At 44.8% G+C, this 22,039-nt stretch overlaps 1 protein-coding gene across 1 annotated transcript in view; it reads right to left on the bottom strand.

The window, feature by feature from the left end:
* LOC124032167 (integrin alpha-5-like) overlaps positions 1 to 22,039 on the bottom strand; it is an 86,469-nt gene that overhangs the window by 39,068 nt on the left and 25,362 nt on the right. The window contains 18 exon segments of the mRNA XM_046344330.1: positions 1,680 to 1,837; positions 2,256 to 2,311; positions 5,631 to 5,653; positions 6,355 to 6,445; positions 7,182 to 7,227; positions 7,344 to 7,535; positions 7,759 to 7,964; positions 8,371 to 8,423; positions 9,071 to 9,127; positions 9,256 to 9,299; positions 9,553 to 9,597; positions 9,878 to 10,003; positions 10,132 to 10,177; positions 10,306 to 10,367; positions 10,892 to 11,006; positions 11,008 to 11,016; positions 11,457 to 11,557; positions 18,521 to 18,651. Of these exon segments, the coding sequence (XP_046200286.1) occupies positions 1,680 to 1,837; positions 2,256 to 2,311; positions 5,631 to 5,653; positions 6,355 to 6,445; positions 7,182 to 7,227; positions 7,344 to 7,535; positions 7,759 to 7,964; positions 8,371 to 8,423; positions 9,071 to 9,127; positions 9,256 to 9,299; positions 9,553 to 9,597; positions 9,878 to 10,003; positions 10,132 to 10,177; positions 10,306 to 10,367; positions 10,892 to 11,006; positions 11,008 to 11,016; positions 11,457 to 11,557; positions 18,521 to 18,651 (1,561 nt within the window).

Below are 22,039 nucleotides of genomic sequence, written 5' to 3'. Positions count from 1 at the left end.
AGTGAGTGAGTGAGTGAGTGAGTGAGTGAGTGAGTGAGTGAGTGAGTGAGTGAGTGAGTGAGTGAGTGAGTGAGTGAGTGAGTGAGTGAGTGAGTGAGTGAGTGAGTGAGTGAGTGAGTGAGTGAGTGTCTGTGTCCATGGGGCCGAGACTTTATTTAAAACATTTTTTAAATCATTGTTATTATTATTTTGTATTTTTTGTGTGTTTTTTAGGAGTTAGATCAGCTTTAATATTGCAGATAGATTGTAGCTTCCATCAATGTAATTGTCTGCATCACTTCCAATCCCACATATATATTTTTGCAAATATATATGTATATACATATACATATAAGTACATATTTTATTTGTATTTTTATTTTATTTATTACCCTCCAACCCTACCACCCCTCACCCAATTGGAGCAAACTAGTGAACAACAATGCTTAGGCCTGTATTTCCAGCTTATACATACTACACACATAGTACATATATTTTATGGACACAGTCTACTTTACAATAGTTTGATTTAGTTTATTTTTAACTCTTGTCCTTCCTCTACCCTCAACCTGTCCCATATATTTCTGAATGTCCATCCAGTTTGATTTCTATTTGCCATATATTTCAATCTGTGCTCTTTCCAAAATGTTCTTAACCTACATGTATAGGTTTTGAGGACACAGTATGTTTTACATGAGTTATCTTGCTGTTATTAATCTCTTAACACCATCCATATTGGCTTTCTATTTGCCATATATTTTTCAATGGTGCATTAAATTCATTAAAAAGATGTTATCTTATTAACACCTTGTTCTAGCTAGCTATTTGTGTAGGTAGCTATCAAGTAAACACAACTTTTGCTTCACAAAAGTTCTGAACCTTCCTATTCTCATTGTTTCTACAGATTGTATATTGAAAATAAACATTTTTGCTAAAAGTATTATTATATTATTGATCGATTGACTATGACTTTTCAGTTCGCCCAGTAGTGTTATCTGTGACCAGAAACAAGCTACATATGGACAATACCAAAACAAGTGATCTAGTGATTCTGCCTCTTCGCAGCAAAAATCTACAGAGCTGGGAAGGTTGTCTCTCCCATATAAATTACATTATGTTGGTTGCAAGAATTCTGTATAATAATTTACATTGAAAAATTCTAAGTTTTGAATCTAGCATAGTTTTGCATATCAGTTCAAAAACCATGTTTATTTGTATTTTTTTATTTAACCTTTATTTAACCAGGCAAGTCCTGTAAAAACACAATCTTATTTTCAATGGCGGCCTACACCGGCCAAACCCGGACGACGCTGGGCCAATTGTGCGCGGCCCTACGGGACTCTCAATCACGGCCGATTGTGATACAGCCTTGATTCGAACCAGGGGGTCTGTAGTGACACCTCAAGCACTGAGACGCAGTGTCTTAGACTGCTGCACCAGACGGGAGCCCATGTGCCATGGAATCAGTACGTCAAAAATCTCTTCCCAACTATTTTGCAATCTATATGGCACGGCTGTCAATTATTTGGTCCTTAAATGAAACTGGTATACTTTTTTATTGATCACAATTTTCTTTAACCAATGATGGTCTTTAATGCTGGGCCGACAGACCAGTTCTTTCCTTTTCCCTTCCACTTTCCTCTTCCATTTTTGTGGTAACGGTGCAATTACTTGGTTGTAATTTTGGGTAGAGCACTTACCCTCAGGTAGATCTTGGTCTCGTGACACACACGCTCTCCGCTCCGCACCCTCACACTCCTCTGAAGCATTGCCTGCTGGGAGTCTACAAACAGAGCCCTCTTCACCCCTCCCTTCTGCATGTGTTTCAGATGGTCCAACTGCACCTCTACCAGGAAGCCTGGAACACACACACATACACACAATCATGAATGTGCTATTGTTTTACACACCATCACATTAAAACTAACTTGCATAATCTCAAGCGAATAGAGAATCCAGACTATGTAGTTTGTTTTACCATATGGCACCGTGACTATATGCATAGAGGGCTGATTAGTGGAATAATTGCTGGGGTTGTGTATGAACAAAGAGGAGCCTAGTGCTTTGATTTGAAATCATTAAAAGGATCAGAGCAGATATGGGGATTCTGGAAGCCTGACACTGCTCCTCACATCTTTGTCACAATACAATACAAAGCATCAGCAAAGTCATTCAACATACACAACGTTGTGTGCACATCTGATATTCGTGTGCAATTGAGAGTTTGTAATATGGTATTGTAGGTTATCCGGACCAGATGTGGACAGTCGGCTCACCTAGGTTGTCTGGTAGGTACTTCCCATTGGCAGAGAGGCAGAAACTCAGGTTGACACTGTTTAGAACAGAGGAGAGACATAACAGAGACACGATAAGGGAAGCATTCCTGGCACAAACATGCAAACAGCATACATGGAAACGCACAGACTTCTCACTCATTCACTCTCTTCCTCCCATACTTGCTCTTCCTCTCAAATCCGCCTTCAGATATCTAACAAGACAAGCCAAGTGGTATAATGGGTAACACTGTATGATATGAAGGAATGGCTAGTCATATGGGTAATGTTAGGAAAGGCATCTCTATGGTGTAGCCAGCCAAGTTAATAACGTGGCGTGTCCCCCCCATCCTCAGCTCTCCAGCCTGGAATGGCTGAGTTAAAGAGGGTGAAATTGAACATCATCTCATGTATCCCCACAGACAGGACAGCCAATCAGTGTCTGTATGTGTACGGGCTCAGAGCTCTCTCTCTCTCCCATGACATCAGTCACAGATTCCAACAGTCCGCAACGCAATCCCAAGCCCTTTACAACCAAACCCTCACTGACTGGAAAGAAAGAGCGAGGCGGCGATGGGGGAAAAAAGGGAGCGAAACAGAGTTAGTGTTGACAGAATACAAGGGAAGGAAGAAATAAAAGAGAATGAAATATACACCCTCTTTCTGTATCTATCTAGGAGAAACCCCTCTGTTGTGCTCCTGTGTCTGTGTTTGTGTAGGAGTGTGTGCCTGTGTTTGTGTCTGTGTCTGTGTAGGAGTGTGTGCCTGTGTCTGTGTCTGTGTAGGGTGTGTGCCTGTGTCTGTGTCTGTGTCTGTGTAGGAGTGTGTGCCTGTGTCTGTGTCTGTGTCTGTGTAGGAGTGTGTGCCTGTGCCTGTGTCTGTGTAGGAGTGTGTGCCTGTGCCTGTGTCTGTGTCTGTGTAGGAGTGTGTGCCTGTGCCTGTGCCTGTGTCTGTGTCTGTGTCTGTGTAGGAGTGTGTGCCTGTGCCTGTGTCTGTGTAGGAGTGTGTGCCTGTGTCTGTGTCTGTGTCTGTGTAGGAGTGTGTGCCTGTGTCTGTGTCTGTGTCTGTGTAGGAGTGTGTGCCTGTGTCTGTGTCTGTGTAGGAGTGTGTGCCTGTGCCTGTGTCTGTGTCTGTGTAGGAGTGTGTGCCTGTGTCTGTGTCTGTGTCTGTGTAGGAGTGTGTGCCTGTGTCTGTGTCTGTGTCTGTGTAGGAGTGTGTGCCTGTGTTTGTGTCTGTGTCTGTGTAGGAGTGTGTGCCTGTGCCTGTGCCTGTGCCTGTGTCTGTGTCTGTGTAGGAGTGTGTGCCTGTGCCTGTGTCTGTGTAGGAGTGTGTGCCTGTGTCTGTGTCTGTGTCTGTGTAGGAGTGTGTGCCTGTGTCTGTGTCTGTGTCTGTGTAGGAGTGTGTGCCTGTGCCTGTGTATGTGTAGGAGTGTGTGCCTGTGCCTGTGCCTGTGTCTGTGTAGGAGTGTGTGCCTGTGTCTGTGTCTGTGTCTGTGTAGGAGTGTGTGCCTGTGTCTGTGTCTGTGTCTGTGTAGGAGTGTGTGCCTGTGTTTGTGTCTGTGTCTGTGTAGGAGTGTGTGCCTGTGCCTGTGTCTGTGTTTGTGTAGGAGTGTGTGCCTGTGCCTGTGTCTGTGTCTGTGTAGGAGTGTGTGCCTGTGCCTGTGTCTGTGTAGGAGTGTGTGCCTGTGTCTGTGTCTGTGTAGGAGTGTGTGCCTGTGCCTGTGTCTGTGTCTGTGTAGGAGTGTGTGCCTGTGCCTGTGTCTGTGTCTGTGTAGGAGTGTGTGCCTGTGCCTGTGTCTGTGTCGGAGTGTGTGCCTGTGCCTGTGTCTGTGTCTGTGTAGGAGTGTGTGCCTGTGCCTGTGTCTGTGTTTGTGTAGGAGTGTGTGCCTGTGCCTGTGTCTGTGTAGGAGTGTGTGCCTGTGCCTGTGTCTGTGTAGGAGTGTGTGCCTGTGCCTGTGCCTGTGCCTGTGCCTGTGCAGGAGTGTGTGCCTGTGCCTGTGTCTGTGTAGGAGTGTGTGCCTGTGCCTGTGTCTGTGTAGGAGTGTGTGCCTGTGCCTGTGCCTGTGTCTGTGTCTGTGTAGGCGTGTGTGCCTGTGCCTGTGTCTGTGTAAGAGTGTGTGCCTGTGTGTGTGTCTGTGTTTGTGTAGGAGTGTGTGCCTGTGCCTGTGCCTGTGTCTGTGTTGAGAGTGTGCACCTGTGTCTGTGTCTGGGTTTGTGTAGGAGTGTGTGCCTGTGCCTGTGTCTGGGTTTGTGTAGGAGTGTGTGCCTGTGCCTGTGTCTGGGTTTGTGTAGGAGTGTGTGCCTGTGCCTGTGTCTGGGTTTGTGTATGAGTGTGTGCCTGTGCCTGTGTCTGGGTTTGTGTAGGAGTGTGTGCCTGTGCCTGTGTCTGGGTTTGTGTATGAGTGTGTGCCTGTGCCTGTGTCTGGGTTTGTGTAGGAGTGTGTGCCTGTGCCTGTGTCTGTGTAGGAGTGTGTGCCTGTGCCTGTGTCTGGGTTTGTGTATGAGTGTGTGCCTGCGCCTGTGTCTGTGTAGGAGTGTGTGCCTGTGCCTGTGTCTGTGTAGGAGTGTGTGCCTGTGCTTGTGTCTGTGTAGGAGTGTGTGCCTGTGCCTGTGCCTGTGTCTGTGTAGGAGTGTGTGCCTGTGCCTGTGCCTGTGTCTGTGTCTGTGTAGGAGTGTGTCCCTGCACAGGAGCATCTCCACATCCTGATGCTTCCCAGCTGTGTTCCAACACCAAACAATAACTCATTCAAAAGCAGCTGGCAAACTTCCCGACCCCTCCTTCCCTCCATCTCCCCCTCTATCCCTCCTTCCCTCCACCCCCACCTGCATCCCACCATCACCTGGCAATGCAGGGGGGGAAGCAGCAGACACACCAACACAGTGTCAAGCATGTTGGGCAGCACAGCCAGAGATCAGAGAAACGCTGTTCTGTTCTGTATCGGCTCCCTGTACCATGCTGCATATTCACTGCTCCTCTCGAAGAAACAGTATCTGTTATGAAGTTGCTATAACAACAGGTCACCACCACCACCAGATAAGCCTGACTGTCTCCCAAATAAATAACATGATTAGTCTTGTGGAGTGATACAGTATGTCCTCAAAGGGACTTCCTGTCTAATTACAAATGAGAGCTAGTTTTGAGGAACTCCTTCCTGTTGTGCCGAATGTCAATCGAGCAGCAGTTAGACAACAACACCCTTAGATAATGGAGTCTGCACCTGTATTCACAAACTGTCTAAGAGTAGGAGTTGCTGATCTAGGATCAATTTACACTTTTGAAAAAGATAACATGAACAGGGAGACCTGATCCTTGATCAGCACTCAGGACCTGGAGACGAGACAATTACTCAACATGACACAGGTATGATGCAGTTCTTACCAGGAGACAGATATGATGCAGTTCTTACCAGGAGACAGGTATGATGCAGTTCTTACCAGGAGACAGGTATGATGCAGTGTTTACCAGGATACAGGTATGATGCAGTGTTTACCAGGAGACAGGTATGATGCAGTACTTACCAGGAGACAGATATGATGCAGTGTTTACCAGGATACAGGTATGATGCAGTGTTTACCAGGAGACAGATATGATGCAGTGTTTACCAGGATACAGGTATGATGCAGTGTTTACCAGGAGACAGGTATGATGCAGTACTTACCAGGAGACAGGTATGATGCAGTGTTTACCAGGAGACAGGTATGATGCAGTACTTACCAGGAGACAGGTATGATGCAGTGTTTACCAGGAGACAGATATGATGCAGTACTTACCAGGAGACAGGTATGATGCAGTGTTTACCAGGAGACAGATATGATGCAGTGTTTACCAGGAGACAGATATGATGCAGTACTTACCAGGAGACAGGTATGATGCAGTGTTTACCAGGAGACAGATATGATGCAGTGCTCAACATGACACAGGTATGATGCAGTACTTACCATGAGACAGATATGATGCAGTACTTACCAGGAGACAGGTATGATGCAGTGTTTACCAGGAGACAGATATGATGCAGTGCTCAACATGACACAGGTATGATGCAGTGCTTACCAAGAGACAGATATGATGCAGTGCTCAACATGACACAGGTATGATGCAGTGCTTACCAGGAGACTGAACAACTCTTCTCCTCGGGGTTGATCATTGTGGGATAGATGGTCAGGGAGGCGCTGGTGTTGACGATGGGCCGGGATCTGTAGTACATTAGATGGGAGCAGAGGCTGAAGTTACATATGATAGAGGCAGACCTTTGGGCTGAAGTTACATATGGGATAGATGGCAGACCTGGTGTTTGGGCTGAAGTTACATATGGTAGAGGCAGACCTTTGGGCTGAAGTTACATATGATAGAGGCAGACCTTTGGCCTGAAGTTACATATGATAGAGGCAGACCTTTGGGCTGAAGTTACATATGATAGAGGCAGACCTTTGGGCTGAAGTTACATATGATAGAGGCAGACCTTTGGCCTGAAGTTACATATGATAGAGGCAGACCTTTGGCCTGAAGTTACATATGATAGAGGCAGACCTTTGGGCTGAAGTTACATATGATAGAGGCAGACCTTTGAGCTGAAGTTACATATGATAGAGGCAGACCTTTGGCCTGAAGTTACATATGATAGAGGCAGACCTTTGGCCTGAAGTTACATATGATAGAGGCAGACCTTTGAGCTGAAGTTACATATGATAGAGGCAGACCTTTGAGCTGAAGTTACATATGATAGAGGCAGACCTTTGAGCCTGAAGTTACATATGATAGAGGCAGACCTTTGGCCTGAAGTTACATATGATAGAGGCAGACCTTTGGGCTGAAGTTACATATGGTAGAGGCAGAACTTTGGGTAAACCTCTTAACTCAACACTTTATTTATTTTTTAAACAATCCCTCAATAGTTTGACAGATAGAAGGTTATGAGTAAAATGAAATTACCTGTACAAAATCGCCTTGTCAACTCCGAAAGCACCAACAATAAGATCTGTTGTGAAAAGACATTTCTAGTTCATACACTACAAGTAAACAATAAGTACACAGTATAAGCACACTCAGAACTATGAGAGATGTTTTTTTAAATTCACTGGTCTTGTCATTCACCTGGGTAGCCATTCATGTCCTGATCCTTAGCACCTCGGAGTGAGAATCCAAAGCTGGCCGGCACTGTGCCTGAAGCCCATTGGCCAGCTATGACCTGAGAGGGTGTGTTCCTGAGCCCACCGGCGAATCCGTTGTAGATGAGAACCAATCCCTGCTGGTCCTCTCCACCGAAAGGACAGCTGATGGCCAAGTCTACCAATCAGAGAAGAGGAGAGAACAGGAGAAGACCGTGAGATCACTCAGAACTTTCCAGACTACTAGGACTTTGAATGAACTACATGAGACCAACAAAAGCGACATGTCGTAGTCTCAAAACCAATAACACACAAACGGTCCATAAGGGGGAAGGTTTCACTTTTCAATCAAATAATGCTTCTATCCCTTAAAGCCCCAGTATTACCACCACACCTCTCACCATTGTATCCGTCCAGGTTGAGGTCTCCCAGAGGTGCGATGGTGCTGCCAAACCTCCCAAACACCTGGGTCCCGGTCAGGTTGAGAGTTGGCTCCAGGTCCAGTGGTCCACGCTGCAGATAGAGGTACACACGTCCCACCTCCTCCAGACGGCCGTCTGACCCTCGGGTCATGTACATTGGAGCTCCCACCAACAGGTCAGACATGCTGAGGGGAGGAGAGAGAAACACACAGTCACAGACATATACATTGTACAGACTAATGTGGCAAATTCAGGAAGCTTTCCTCAAATTCCCAGGTTTTCGAGAAATCAGGGAATTTCTGGATTATTTTTTACAATTTCTCAACCCTAGTACAGACACAAAAGACACATTTCCCATAAAAGTAGTCATTGGCTCAGAAAACCTGTCTCACCACCACCCATATCATTAAAAAAGGTGAGAACGCCACTATGTCAGCTGTCTGAGAACCGACTCCTACTCATTCGTCATTACTGATGTTGACTGAGTTTTCCCATAACATTATTGGATAAATTAAATGTTGCTCATGGGCAAGAACATACTGTACAACAACGTTTCATTAGAATGTGATGTTTGACTCCTCGAGAACTCACCCGTCGTTATTGATGTCGGCTGTGGACACAGTATACCCAAAATAGGAGCCCATCTGAGAAAACATCAAGACATCATGTCACATTCCTACAACATCACTATCTATCTGAGGTCAAAACGGCTCAAAATAGAAAAGCTGCTTTTCAGCAAAGGGGCTTCTATAACATAAATTATAGTAAATCTACTTGAATTAAGAGAGATCCTGAAGAAGAGACTACTAACAGAGACAAAATGGTCAATGAAAATGATGGTGCTTGCATGGTCTAGCTTGAAGCTGTTAAGTTAGTCTTTTTTGTCATGTCTATATAATACATTTTTATCTGAAGTAGCAAAGACACAGAAAACGCTTAATTCCCAGACTCCCAGGGTAAGAAAATACATGTATGATTTTATTTATTCAGCTGAACCAATCAGCACCATTAAAAGGGGCTCACGCTATTTCCATTCCATTTGCAGAAAGGATCATGCTGCTCATTTGGAGAAAATTGCTTCTGCACTTTAACTTCAATAATTATGCTTTACAGCAAACCACAGATGGCTTGAAATCCAGTTAGCAGAGACTTGTAAAGGAAATTATTGTGCTTATATCATCAGTGTTCCAGTACACACTGACTCAGGAAATTAAGAGTTGCCACGAGAAACAGCTAGTTATGCAACCGCAGAGTCTGTCTGAAAAAAACTGTTTTGAGGTTTGTGGCTTACCTGTTCGCCAGTGTAGTTGAGCATGGACTTCAGATCAGTGCCATTTAAAACAGACACCTGCAGAGAGCAGACACACACACACAGAACACATGGTCAAAATCTCTGAGGTCCAACATATGTATAGTGTATTAGGCCTGTGTTACGATATTCCACTCAAAATGAGAGCGGTGATGAGGTTTTCTTACCAAACCATAGAGCATGACCCCTTTTGGGACCCCAGCCACAACATCTGAGAAGTGCACAGACAGGGGGAAAACAGAGAAAAAATTGAAGATTTAGGAGGGGAAATATCACAAAGATCACAGCTGTCTGGAACTCTGAGAATTCCAGCGATCGCAGTCTTTCCAGCTTAGTAGCGGGACAGAATTGTGTAGGTGAGTTCAGTTTGAGTTCACTTCAGGTATAGTAAACAATCTGAACCCTTTAATGGCTGTCTGATGTGCAGCCAGGCCTGTGGAAGTCTGCAGTACAGATGTCTTTACCTTCCACGTCATCTCCACTGAATTCCCCAACTGCAACAGAGTAACCTGCAAGGCCGCAAGAGAGAGCAGACATTAGTCATATGATATCAAGCATTCAGAACCTATACACCTCCACTACTCCTGAAGTGTAATCTATGGGTAAAGACATGTACTTTGCCCAACTTTGCATCTATCTGCCTTTTATCAGAGGTCAGAGGGTTAGGGGAATGTGTTGACGTTTCCAAATCATAGTTCTCAGACTCGAGTAGCCTACACAGGAAACCAGCATGTTTGGAAAGCAAGGGGATCACGAGAGTGATAGAATTACGAGAGAGGAAAGTCTTACCGTGGTAGCTGTCGTCATATTTGATCTGAGCCTGTCTGGTCTGGGTCTGTCCCTCCACAGACTGCATGAAGTACCCTGGATAGTAGGCCTTGATTATTTCCTCTTTGGCTGCTGAGATCACCTGACCTGAGGAGACACATGAAGCAGGAAACAGGGAGTAAATGGAAAGTTTCTCTCAGGTTTCACACACATAACTTCAGAATACTGCTACAACTTATTTGCTTGTGGTCCAGGGGGGTTGTCAGACCCTGTACCTTGCCAGAAGAAGCTGCCTGGTCCTCCAAGCACCACTTTCCCATCCTGAAAGCGAGAGAGCGAGAGCAACAGAGAGAGAGACAGAATCGTGAGAGAGATCATGTGTGTTTGCAATCCATAGTATTTGATAAACCTCTGGTACTGAACTGAGAGGAAGTGTTTAGGAGTGTTACCTTTGTGAAATCAGCACTGAATCCCCCCTGACAGTAGCCCTGACCACCCTGGTTAATGAATTCTGAAATAGAGGCAAAGGTTGATAAATCAGTTTTATACATGAATGTTTCTGATTTGAAAAAGCTCATTTAAAGATCCATAAATTGCCTCATATTAAACCAATACTTCAGAATGTAGATATTTCGGACATATTTTTAACCTTGATGTGATGACTCAACTGGGTATTTTGAACAGAACCAAGCCAGCCAGCCATTACCAGCAGTGGGGATACATTTGGTCAATACGGGATAACATAGTTGACTGCATCTGATAAAGGTACATTCTTTCCCCACAGCCAGTGTGTGATGTCACTGGAAGTGTTTCCTCAGTAGGGGTACTTGAGACTATACACATCCCTTCTGTTGTGGCCTTCAGGCGCAGCACTTAACCCCTGTCTAATAGCCTGCTGTGTGGACAGCTGCTGTGTCAGAGGTAGGCCACAGGAGTAACCTGTAGTGTAGGGTAGTTGGGTAGTGGGGTATTCGGTCGGCAGAGAAGAGCATTAGAAAATGGATGACGTCTTTGTGAAAAACCAAGAAGGATTACCTGTGCGACAGGGAGCATATTCCACAAACTTGGTGAAGTTCTTGACAGAGAGGTAGCAGGTTCCCGTGGTATCTGACTGGGGCTTTTCTGCTTTGGTTCTCCAGGAGTAGAGGGGGGGCACATGCCTATATGGGCGGGGGGGGGGGGGGGCAGAGGAGGGAGTTGTTTTTCAGGTACAACAACACCCTGTGTAACTCGATGGAGACCCAGAGAGAGAGGTTAATGTTACATCTGGAGAAAAGTCACAAATGTAACCAAATCCAGGTCACGTCCCTCACAATCATCAAAAGAAAAACGACAGTCGTCTCAACTTCAATGTCACAGGAGCACAAAACACTTCTCCTCTGAGAGACACAGTGGAGGGGAAAATTGTAAGAGAGTCACAACAACATGATAGACAAAGACCTTTAAGAAGTCTAAGACAAACTTGGAACAATGAATATATACAACCCCTTGACATGAACGCCAGACATCATAACAGTTGAGGGACTCTGGGCTATAGAGACCAACGTTGACAGTAAACTGACTTTCTCAACCTGGTCTCAGTCTCTGAGTGTCGTCTTACCAGAATGGTGTCTCCGTGGGAACGGATGGTGGCGCCGAACCACTGGTGGGACTTGACTTCAGCCTTGTAGTCTGTGCCACTGACAGTGACTATGCGGTCCCCTGGGAAGAAGACAAAACAACAACTCAACTGAGTGATGACTGAAAAAAGCTCCTAATGAAACATTGCAGTTCTTCTCTTGGAGGCTCCAGACAACGTCATCCAGACATCTGCTACTACAGGACTTACTTAGTGCATCATTAAACACAAACACACATCAAGTTTCTCATGAAGAACTTTCCAGAGAGAAACAGAGGAAAACTAGAAGGTATTTGGTGCTCACCAGAGCCTTATATTCCTCATTATGGCTCTGGTCCTCACTGTTCAGATGTCAACCTGAGTTCTCTGACTGGTCCAGCTCTGGGTGACCACACTGACCCTGACTCTGTTTGTCCACCTGGCCTGTAACCCAGAGCTCTACTCCATCGCTGTCTGAGACCCAAATGGCACCATACTCCCTATATAGTGCACTACTCTTGACCAGAGACATGCACTGTGTAGGGAATAGGGTGCCATTTAGGATTCAGCCTCTGTGACAGGACAGGACATGGCTGCAGGAGTCAGGTTCAAACAGGTTCAAACAGGACTTTTTATTGGCAAACTGATGCAACATCTGTGTTGCCATGGTGAGAAACAAAATCCAAACAAATCGGTTTATACAGTGTACATACCGTGAAACATCCTGTAACAAGTATTCTAAACGCTTGGAATTCGGACTACAAGACGTATCCAGTGGAACTTGTACCCAGCGACCGCACCCCAGCCCACTTCTTTTTTCCCACTAATATTCTCCAGCGCTAAACCACAAGTGTTGCAACAGAGCCATATCTATCTGTCGGGGAAGGGGGCCTGGTGGTGTGAGCCAGAGGTTGTGACCTGTGGATGTGAGGAAAGCAGGCTGTGTTTCAGCCTCCTCTGCAGGCTGTGTGTCAGCTCTGGGTGAGGGCCTGCTCTGCTCCATGTCTTGGTGGAAGGAAAGAAAGAAAGGGGGGGGACTGTGTCCAAGGAAAACAAACGCTCTGGCTCTGCTTCTTCCTAGCAACCTTTTAGGCATGCATCTCTCTCTCTCTTGTTCTCTGTTCCTTTTTCTTCCCCTCTCCTGCTTCACTTCCTCCTTCTCTCAGGGAGTTTGGTCTCCCCCTGGCCTGGAAGGAAAGCAGTGGGGATTAGGGTCCTTTAATAACGTCACAGTAGATATAACATCACCAGGCTTCCCCTTCAGCATTACTCATGGGCTCACAGCACCCCTGTTCCCTACCATAATACATGTGGTCACCTCCATCATGTGTGGAAAGACACGCTTTAGCGATACCACAAATAACATGCCTAACATTAAAAATATCTAAGAGGCTTGTTCCTTTAACTGCACAGCAATAATCTGCACTACTGTTTTCATAACTCAGGGGCCTTTCTTTTGATAAAGTGAGAGGGTGACACTGAGGAGACATGCAAGCCAAATTGGACACACTACCCCGGCAACCATGAGTATCAGCAGGGAAATCAATCTATTATTCATGTTTCAGAACTTTAGTAGATGGATTCTTCTTGACCACCTGGTCACAGTGAAACAGAAAATGATATTCAACATGACATCTCTACAGTTATGTCAATGACATAATCGCTACGTTCAGAGTCCAAGACTATCAACTCCATACAGAACTGGCGTTGGGGTGTTCTCTAACTTCACTTCACTTCTGAGCTGCTGTGCTCTGAGCTCCGTGTCTGTCACTGCTCTTATTGTCCATGTCAGAGGTGCCATATTGGCGTTCATAGAGTGTGCCGGATGGAATGATGAAAAGATCCATAGGTTAAGAGGCAGGACAAGCCAGACAAACACGGCTTTGATACGAGAGAGAAAAATCCAGTAGACGCTTGTGGCAATGTGGTCATGTAACATCCTTTCAGTGAACTTGGGTAGACTTTGTGCTGACGTGACTAGTGCCCCTCGACCCTTCTCTCTCCTGAGACAGGACAGCAGAGAGTAGGGTGGGGTCTGGCATGTGTCCACAGACTCTCCCCTTTGAACTTTGCGAGAGGAGACCCATTAGAGGAGTATCCTGGGTTAGAGTACAGGACGGATGCGGTCAGAGACAAGTGGCCAAATTCACTCATCACATTAGCTGGCCCTGGGAGAGTTACTGGTGGTAGGGGAAGATGGTTCATAGATGGAAACAGGGCTCTGATTTCCCCCCTGTCCCTCTCTCCCTCAGATCACTGGGCTGTCTCATCTTATCTCATTGGAAGGGGAAGTGGAGAGGGAGGCCTCTTGGTCAGGCTCAGGGAAGACCTCACCCACACTCAGGGGAGACTTCACCCACACTCAGGGGAGACCTCACCCACACTCAGGGGAGACCTCACCCACACTCAGGGGAGACCTCACCCACACTCAGGGGAGACTTCACCCACACTCAGGGGAGACCTCACCCACACTCAGGGGAGACCTCACCCACACTCAGGGGAGACTTCACCCACACTCAGGGAAGACCTCACCCACACTCAGGGGAGACTTCACCCACACTCAGGGGAGACCTCACCCACACTCAGGGGAGACCTCACCCACACTCAGGGGAGACCTCACCCACACTCAGGGGATACCTCACCCACACTCAGGGGAGACCTCACCCACATTCAGGGGAGACCCTGAATAATGTCACAAAAACAGACACACCTCTCATATAAAAGGTCAACACTAATATATTACCGAGCTCTAGCCATGCATAAGCAAATAAGGAAAACATATTTCCTTTGTCCTACAGACAGGGGTGCTAGGCTCTTGTATGCTGGCCCAGATGGCAGAATTGGCTCTTCCTCACAAATCAAATGTTCGCCTTCAAAGCCGACTGTCCAAATCCCCAAAAGACTATCCTTCACCCCAACGCCCTGCTGCCTGCTGCAAATTACATCACTGTGACGAACATGGCCCTCAGCCAGCATCCAAGGATGTGCAACACATTTTATGAATATGTTGGAAGAGAAAGGGAATGAAAACAGAAGAAAGGAGCAACCAGCAATTTGATTCCTTGAGATCTGCTGTAAAATGGGGCTCCACTGTGTGTGTGTGTGTGTGTGTGTGTGTGTGTGTGTGTGTGTGTGTGTGTGTGTGTGTGTGTGTGCGTGCGTGCGTGCGTGCGTGCGTGCGTGCGTGCGTGCGTGCGTGCGTGCGTGCGTGCGTGCGTGCGTGCGTGCCAGAGGGAGAGAACAATCTAATATACACAATACACAGCAAATTCTTCTCTCCTACAACTCTGTCACTCCTTAACTTATTCTTTCATCATTCCTGTAAAGGTTGATGGGGCCTTCAGCTGTCCAGTCACTGGAACACTGCTCCACTTCTCTGAAGAGCTCACAATAGTGAGCCATAAACCCGGGAAGGTTTACTGTATGTCTACCCTTTACATTCAGGTTGAAATGAAGCTCTTTGGCGAGAACAAATATATAATTGTATTTATTGTCATTGTATGTAGTGGCCGTTTCTTTTGACTGTATATTTGTTCTCCCTATATGCCCTGGAGTCATATGCCCTGGACAGAACACATACTGTATCTAGCCTAAAGGGAAGATACCCTTGTCTAAAACACTCCAAAAACACCTGTTTGTCCCAAAAAGAAAGGCACTAATGACATGCTCAAAGGGATCAAATCAAATAAAAACTATTAGCACATTTGCCGAATAGAACAGGCTTACGAGCCCTTCCCAAATAGTTTTAAAAAAAATTAAAACATTTAAATAGTAACACAAGAGGAATAAAATACCCAAGAATTGAGCTATATACAGGAAGTACCAGTACCATATCAATGTGAGGCTATATACAGGGAGTACCTGTACCAGATCAATATGGAGCTATATACAGGGAGTACCAGTACCATATCAATGTGAGGCTATATACAGGGAGTACCTGTACCAGATCAATGTGGAACTGTATACAGGAAGTACCAGTACCAGATCAATGTGGAACTATATACAGGAAATACCAGTACCAGATCAATGTGAGGCTATATACAGGAAGTACCAGTACCATATCAATGTGAGGCTATATACAGGAAGTACCAGTACCAGATCAATGTGAGACTATATACAGGGAGTACCAGAACCAGATCAATGTGGAACTATATACAGGAAGTACCAGTACCAGATCAATGTGAGGCTATATATAGGAAGTACCAGTACCAGATCAATGTGGAACTATATACAGGAAATACCAGTACCAGATCAATGTGAGGCTATATACAGGAAGTACCAGTACCATATCAATGTGAGGCTATATACAGGAAGTACCAGTATCAGATCAATGTGGAACTATATACAGGAAGTACCAGTACCAGATCAATGTGAGGCTATATACAGGAAGTACCAGTACCAGATCAATGTGGAACTATATACAGGAAGTAACAGTACCAGATCAATGTGGAACTATATACAGGAAGTACCAGTACCATATCAATGTGAGGCTATATACAGGGAGTACCAGTACCAGATCAATGTGGAGCAATATACAGGGAGTACCAGAACCAGATCAATGTGAGGCTATATACAGGGAGTACCAGTACCAGATCAATGTGGAGCAATATACAGGGAGTACCAGAACCAGATCAATGTGAGGCTATATACAGGGAGTACCAGTACCAGATCAATGTGGAGCAATATACAGGGAGTACCAGAACCAGATCAATGTGAGGCTATATACAGGAAGTACCAGTACCAGATCAATGTGGAACTATATACAGGAAATACCAGTACCAGATCAATGTGAGGCTATATACAGGAAGTACCAGTACCATATCAATGTGAGGCTATATACAGGAAGTACCAGTACCAGATCAATGTGAGGCTATATACAGGAAGTACCAGTACCATATCAATGTGAGGCTATATACAGGAAGTACCAGTACCAGATCAATGTGAGACTATATACAGGGAGTACCAGAACCAGATCAATGTGAGACTATATACAGGGAGTACCAGAACCAGATCAATGTGGAACTATATACAGGAAGTACCAGTACCAGATCAATGTGAGGATATATACAGGAAGTACCAGTACCAGATCAATGTGGAACTATATACAGGAAATACCAGTACCAGATCAATGTGAGGCTATATACAGGAAGTACCAGTACCATATCAATGTGAGGCTATATACAGGAAGTACCAGTATCAGATCAATGTGGAACTATATACAGGAAGTACCAGTACCAGATCAATGTGAGGCTATATACAGGAAGTACCAGTACCAGATCAATGTGGAACTATATACAGGAAGTACCAGTACCATATCAATGTGAGGCTATATACAGGAAGTACCAGTACCATATCAATGTGAGGCTATATACATTGAGTACATGTACCAGATCAATGTGGAACTATATACAGGAAGTACCAGTACCATATCAATGTGAGGCTATATACAGGGAGTACCAGTACCAGATCAATGTGGAGCAATATACAGGGAGTACCAGAACCAGATCTATGTGAGGCTATATACAGGAAGTACCAGTACCATATCAATGTGAGGCTATATACAGGGAGTGCCAGTACCAGATCAATGTGGAGCTATATACAGGAAGTACCAGTATCAGATCAATGTGAGGCTATATACAGGGAGTACCAGTACCAGATCAATGTGGAGCAATATACAGGGAGTACCAGAACCAGATCAATGTGAGGCTATATACAGGGAGTACCAGTACCAGATCAATGTGGAGCAATATACAGGGAGTACCAGAACCAGATCAATGTGAGGCTATATACAGGAAGTACCAGTACCATATCAATGTGAGGCTATATACAGGGAGTGCCAGTACCAGATCAATGTGGAGCTATATACAGGAAGTACCAGTATCAGATCAATGTGAGGCTATATACAGGAAGTACCAGTATCAGATCAATGTGAGGCTTTTTACATGGAGTACCAGTACCAGATCAATGTGAGGCTATATACAGGGAGTACCAGTATCAGATCAATGTGAGGCTTTTTACATGGAGTACCAGTACCAGATCAATGTGAGGCTATATACAGGGAGTACCAGTACCAGATCAATGTGAGGCTTTTTACATGGAGTACCAGTACCAGATCAATGTGAGGCTATATACAGGGAGTACCAGTACCAGATCAATGTAGAGCTATATACAGGGAGTACCAGATCAATGTAGAGCTATATACAGGGAGTACCAGATCAATGTAGAGCTATATACAGGGAGTACCAGATCAATGTAGAGCTATATACAGGGAGTACCAGATCAATGTGCAGACGTATTTGAGGTAGATATGTACATGAAGGCAGGGTAAAGTGACTAGGCATCAGGATAGATAATAATATATGCAGCAGCATATGATGAGCGTAAAGGTATGTGTGTGCGCATGTGTTTGTGTTGTATCGGTGTGTGCGTGCGTGTGCGTGCGTGTGTTTGTGTTGTATCGGTGTGTGTGTGCGTGTGCGTGCATGTGTTTGTGTTGTATCGGTGTGTGTGTGCGTGTGCGTGCATGTGCTTGTGTTGTATCGGTGTGTGTGTGCGTGTGCGTGCATGTGTTTGTGTTGTCGATGTGCACGTGTGCGTATGTGTGTGCGTATATGTAGTGTGTGGGTTTGTGTGTGCGCATCGAGTTTCCAGGAACCAACGTGTCAAACAAAGGATCAGTGAAGTAGAACAGAGACACATGATCACCTGCCGGCCACAGGAGCTTGGAGGCCATGGACCAGTGGTTTTAAGAAGTGCTTAGAACAGGACCATGGCTTGACCAGCTTAACGGTTGCTAACCATCCTCTACAATCTCCAGTTCTCAAGAGTCTCACGCTCCAGTCACCAGTCAAGACAATAAAAAGAGATGAGTGGATGAGAGGTTTATGTTATAGGAAGCAGAGAGCCGGGACGGGGTGAAAAGGACAGCTGGCATTCTGCTGTGATGTTTGACTCAAACGTTAGTGCTTAAACCACTTGTGAGTCGATAAGTCAATGTAATTCAGAACATGTTCAGACTGCAAGAGCGAGAAGGCGTGATCAAGACCTAAAGCAATATTGGGTCTTACCTTGATTGTCAAATTCAATGTTGTGGCACTCAGATTGGCCGAGACTCCATGGGCAGAAGTACACAGACCCGCCCTCTGTGATGTTGAACTGACTGGTATTGGCCTTGGGAGCGCCAATCACTACACTGACGCTGTAAGAAGAAAGAAGAAACATGCAGTCATTCAAATGTCATTATGTCACCTCTACCTAACATGCTTCCTCCCCCAGCAACATAACAGTAGAAGTATAGCAACTTAGATCCACTGAATGAGTTTGGTATTATTTTCTGTCATTATAGTTTGTTAATATCTGCTCTTGGTCTGGTATCAAATAAAAATACATTCCAGACCTTCTATTCAACAGTTTAAGCATGATGCAGAGCTGGTAAAGTGCCTTCAGACCCCTTACATTTTTTCACATTTTGTTACGTTACAGCCTCATTTCAAAATTGATTAAATTGTTTCTTTTCCTCATCAATCTACACATAATACCCCATAACGACAAAGCGAAAACAGGTTTTTAGACATGTTTGCTAATTTATAACAAAATAACTGAAATAACTTCTTTATATACAGTACCAGTCAAAAGTTTAGACACCGACGCATTTATTAATTTTTACTATTTTCTACATTGAAGAATAATAGTGAAGACATCAAAACTATGAAATAGCACATATGGAATCATGTAGTAACCAAAAAAAGTGTTAAACAAATCCAAATATATTTTCGATTTTAGAATCTTCAAAGTAGTCACCCTTTGCATTGATGACAGCTTTGCACACTCTTGGCATTCTCTCAAACAACTTCATGAGGAATGCTCTTCCTACAGTCTTGAAGGAATTCCAACATATGCTGAGCACTTGTTGGCTGCTTTTCCTTCACTCTGTGGTTCAACTCATCCCAAACCATCTCAATTGGTTTGAGGTCAGGTGATTGTGGAGGTCAGGTCATCTGATGCAGCACTCCATCACTCTCCTTCTTGGCCAAATAGCCCTCCTCCTCCATGCTTCACGGTGGGAACCACACATGCGGACTTCATCTGTTCACCTACTATGTGTCTCACAAAGACATTGGAACCAAAAAAATCTCAAAATTGGACTCATCAGACCAAAAGGACAGATTTCCACCTTTCTAATGTCCATTGCTCGTGTTTCTTGGCCCAAGCAAGTCTCTTCTTATTGGTGTCTTTTAGTAGTGCTTTCTTTGCAGCGATTTGACCATGAAGGCCTGATTCACGCAGTCTCCTCTGAACAGTTGATGTTGAGATGTGTCTGTTAATTGAACTCAGTGAAACATTTATTTGGGCTGCAATCTGAGGTGCAGTTAACGCTAATGAACTTCTCCTCTGCAGCAGAGGTAACTCTGGGTCTTCCTTTCCTGTGGCGGTCCTCATGAGAGCCAGTTTCATGATAGCGCTTGATGGTTTTTCCAGATTGACTGACCTTCATGTCTTAAAGAAATGATGGACTGTCATGATGGACTGTCGTTTCTCTTTGCTTACATGAGTTGTTCTTGCCATAATATGGACTTGGTATTTTACCAAATAGGGCTATCTTCTGTAATCGACCCTTACCTTGTCAAAACACAACTGATTGGCTCAAATGCATTAATTTTTAACAAAGCACACCTGTTAATTGAAATGCATTCCAAGTGTCCACCTCATGAAGCTGGTTGAGAGGATGCCAAGAGAAATATAAATATAAATATAAAATATTTAGATTTGTTAAACACTTTTTTGGTTACTACATGATTCCATATGTGTTATTTCATAGTATTGATGTCTTCACTATTATCCTACAATTTAGAAAGTAGTACAAATAAAGAAAAACCCTTGAATGATTAGGTGTGTGCAAACTTTTGATTGTTACTGTAAGTATTCAGACCCTTTAATATGAGACTCGAAATTGAGCTCAGGTGCATCCTGTTTCCATTGATCATCCATGAGATGAAATTCTGCAGCATTGAAGGTCCACGAGAACACAGTGGCCTCAATCATTCTTAAATGGAAGAAGTTTGGAACCACCAAGTCTCTTCCTAGAGCTGGCTGGTTGGCCAAACTGAGCAATCGGGGGAGAAGGGCCTTGGTCAGGGAGGTGACCAAGAACCCGATGGTCACTCTGACAGCGCTCCAGAGGTTCTCTGTGGAAATGGGAGAAACTTCCAGAAGTACAATCATCTCTGCAGCACCCCAACAATCAGGCATTTATGGTAGAGTGGCCAGACGGAAGTCACTCTTCAGTAAAAGGCACATGACAGCCCGCTTGGAGTTTGCCAAAAGTTACCTAATGACTCTCAGACCATGAGAAACAAGATTCTCTGGTCTGATGGAACCAAGATTGAACTATTTGGCCTGAATGCCAAGTGTCGCGTCTGAAGGGAACCTGGCACCATTCCTACTGTGAAACATGGTGATGGCAGCATCATGATGTGGCGATGTTTTTCAGCGGCAGGGCATGGAAGACTAGTCAGCATCGAGGGAAAGATGAATGGAGAAAAGTACAGAGGAGATGCTTGATGAAAAACTGCTCCATAGTACTCAGGACCTCAGACTGGGGCTAAGGTTTACCTACCAAGAGGACAACAACCCCAAGTACACAGCCAAGAAAACGAACAAGGACAAGAATGTAAAAGTCCTTGTGTGGCCCAGTCAGAGCCCGGACTTGAACCCGATCAAACATCTCTCAAAAGACCTGAAAATAGCTGTGCAGCGACACTCCCAATCCAACCGGACAGAGCTTGAGAGGATCTGCAGAGAAGAATGGGAGAAATTTCCCAAATACAGGAGTGCCAAGCTTGTAGCGTCACACGCAAGAAGACTCAAAGCCATAATTGCTGCCAATAGTGCTTCAACAAAGTACTAAGTAAAGGGTCTGAATACGTATGTAAATGTGATATTTCAAACATTTCTAATAAACTATTTTGGACATGTACTTTTGGGTATTGTGTGTAGATTGATGAGGGGGGGGGGACAATTTAATCAATTTAGAATAAGGTTGTAACGTAACAAAATGTGGAAAAAGTCAAGGGGTCTGAATACTTTCCGAATGCACTGTATATACATCTCACTGCTCACAAAGCTATACCCCTACTTCCAACATTCTAACAGGTTCTAGTACAGTACTATGTTACATAACATTGTAACCATGTGCAATTGTTGCTGTAATGTGTGCACAAGACATTCTCTCCCTCTCCTGGTCACACACACACATGCGATCTCTGTGGGGCAAATTTGATGGGATAACAAGAAAGCAGAAGGCCTAAGTGGGGTCACACTGTTGTTTCCACAGCTGTATAGCCCTGTCCCTTTAGACAGACATCTAGCTAAACCACTTAACCCTGCAGTAAACTAATAGCAAAGCCAGGACTGGTACAGATATATCGCTGCTGTAACCCTGAAGTAAACTAAATGCAAAACCAGGACTGTTACAGACATATAGCTGCTGTAACACGGAAACCCCTTCAGCACATCTACCAACAACGAGTGGTCTTACAGGTGAGTGTGAGGAACAGCTGACCAGGTTCAAAATCACTGGGACAGAA

This window comes from Oncorhynchus gorbuscha, linkage group LG03, assembly GCF_021184085.1.
Source record: "Oncorhynchus gorbuscha isolate QuinsamMale2020 ecotype Even-year linkage group LG03, OgorEven_v1.0, whole genome shotgun sequence".
Classification (NCBI taxonomy): Eukaryota; Metazoa; Chordata; class Actinopteri; order Salmoniformes; family Salmonidae; genus Oncorhynchus; species Oncorhynchus gorbuscha.
The sequence above is the reverse complement of the archived record's forward strand: the minus strand, read 5'-3'. Positions and strand labels throughout refer to the sequence as shown.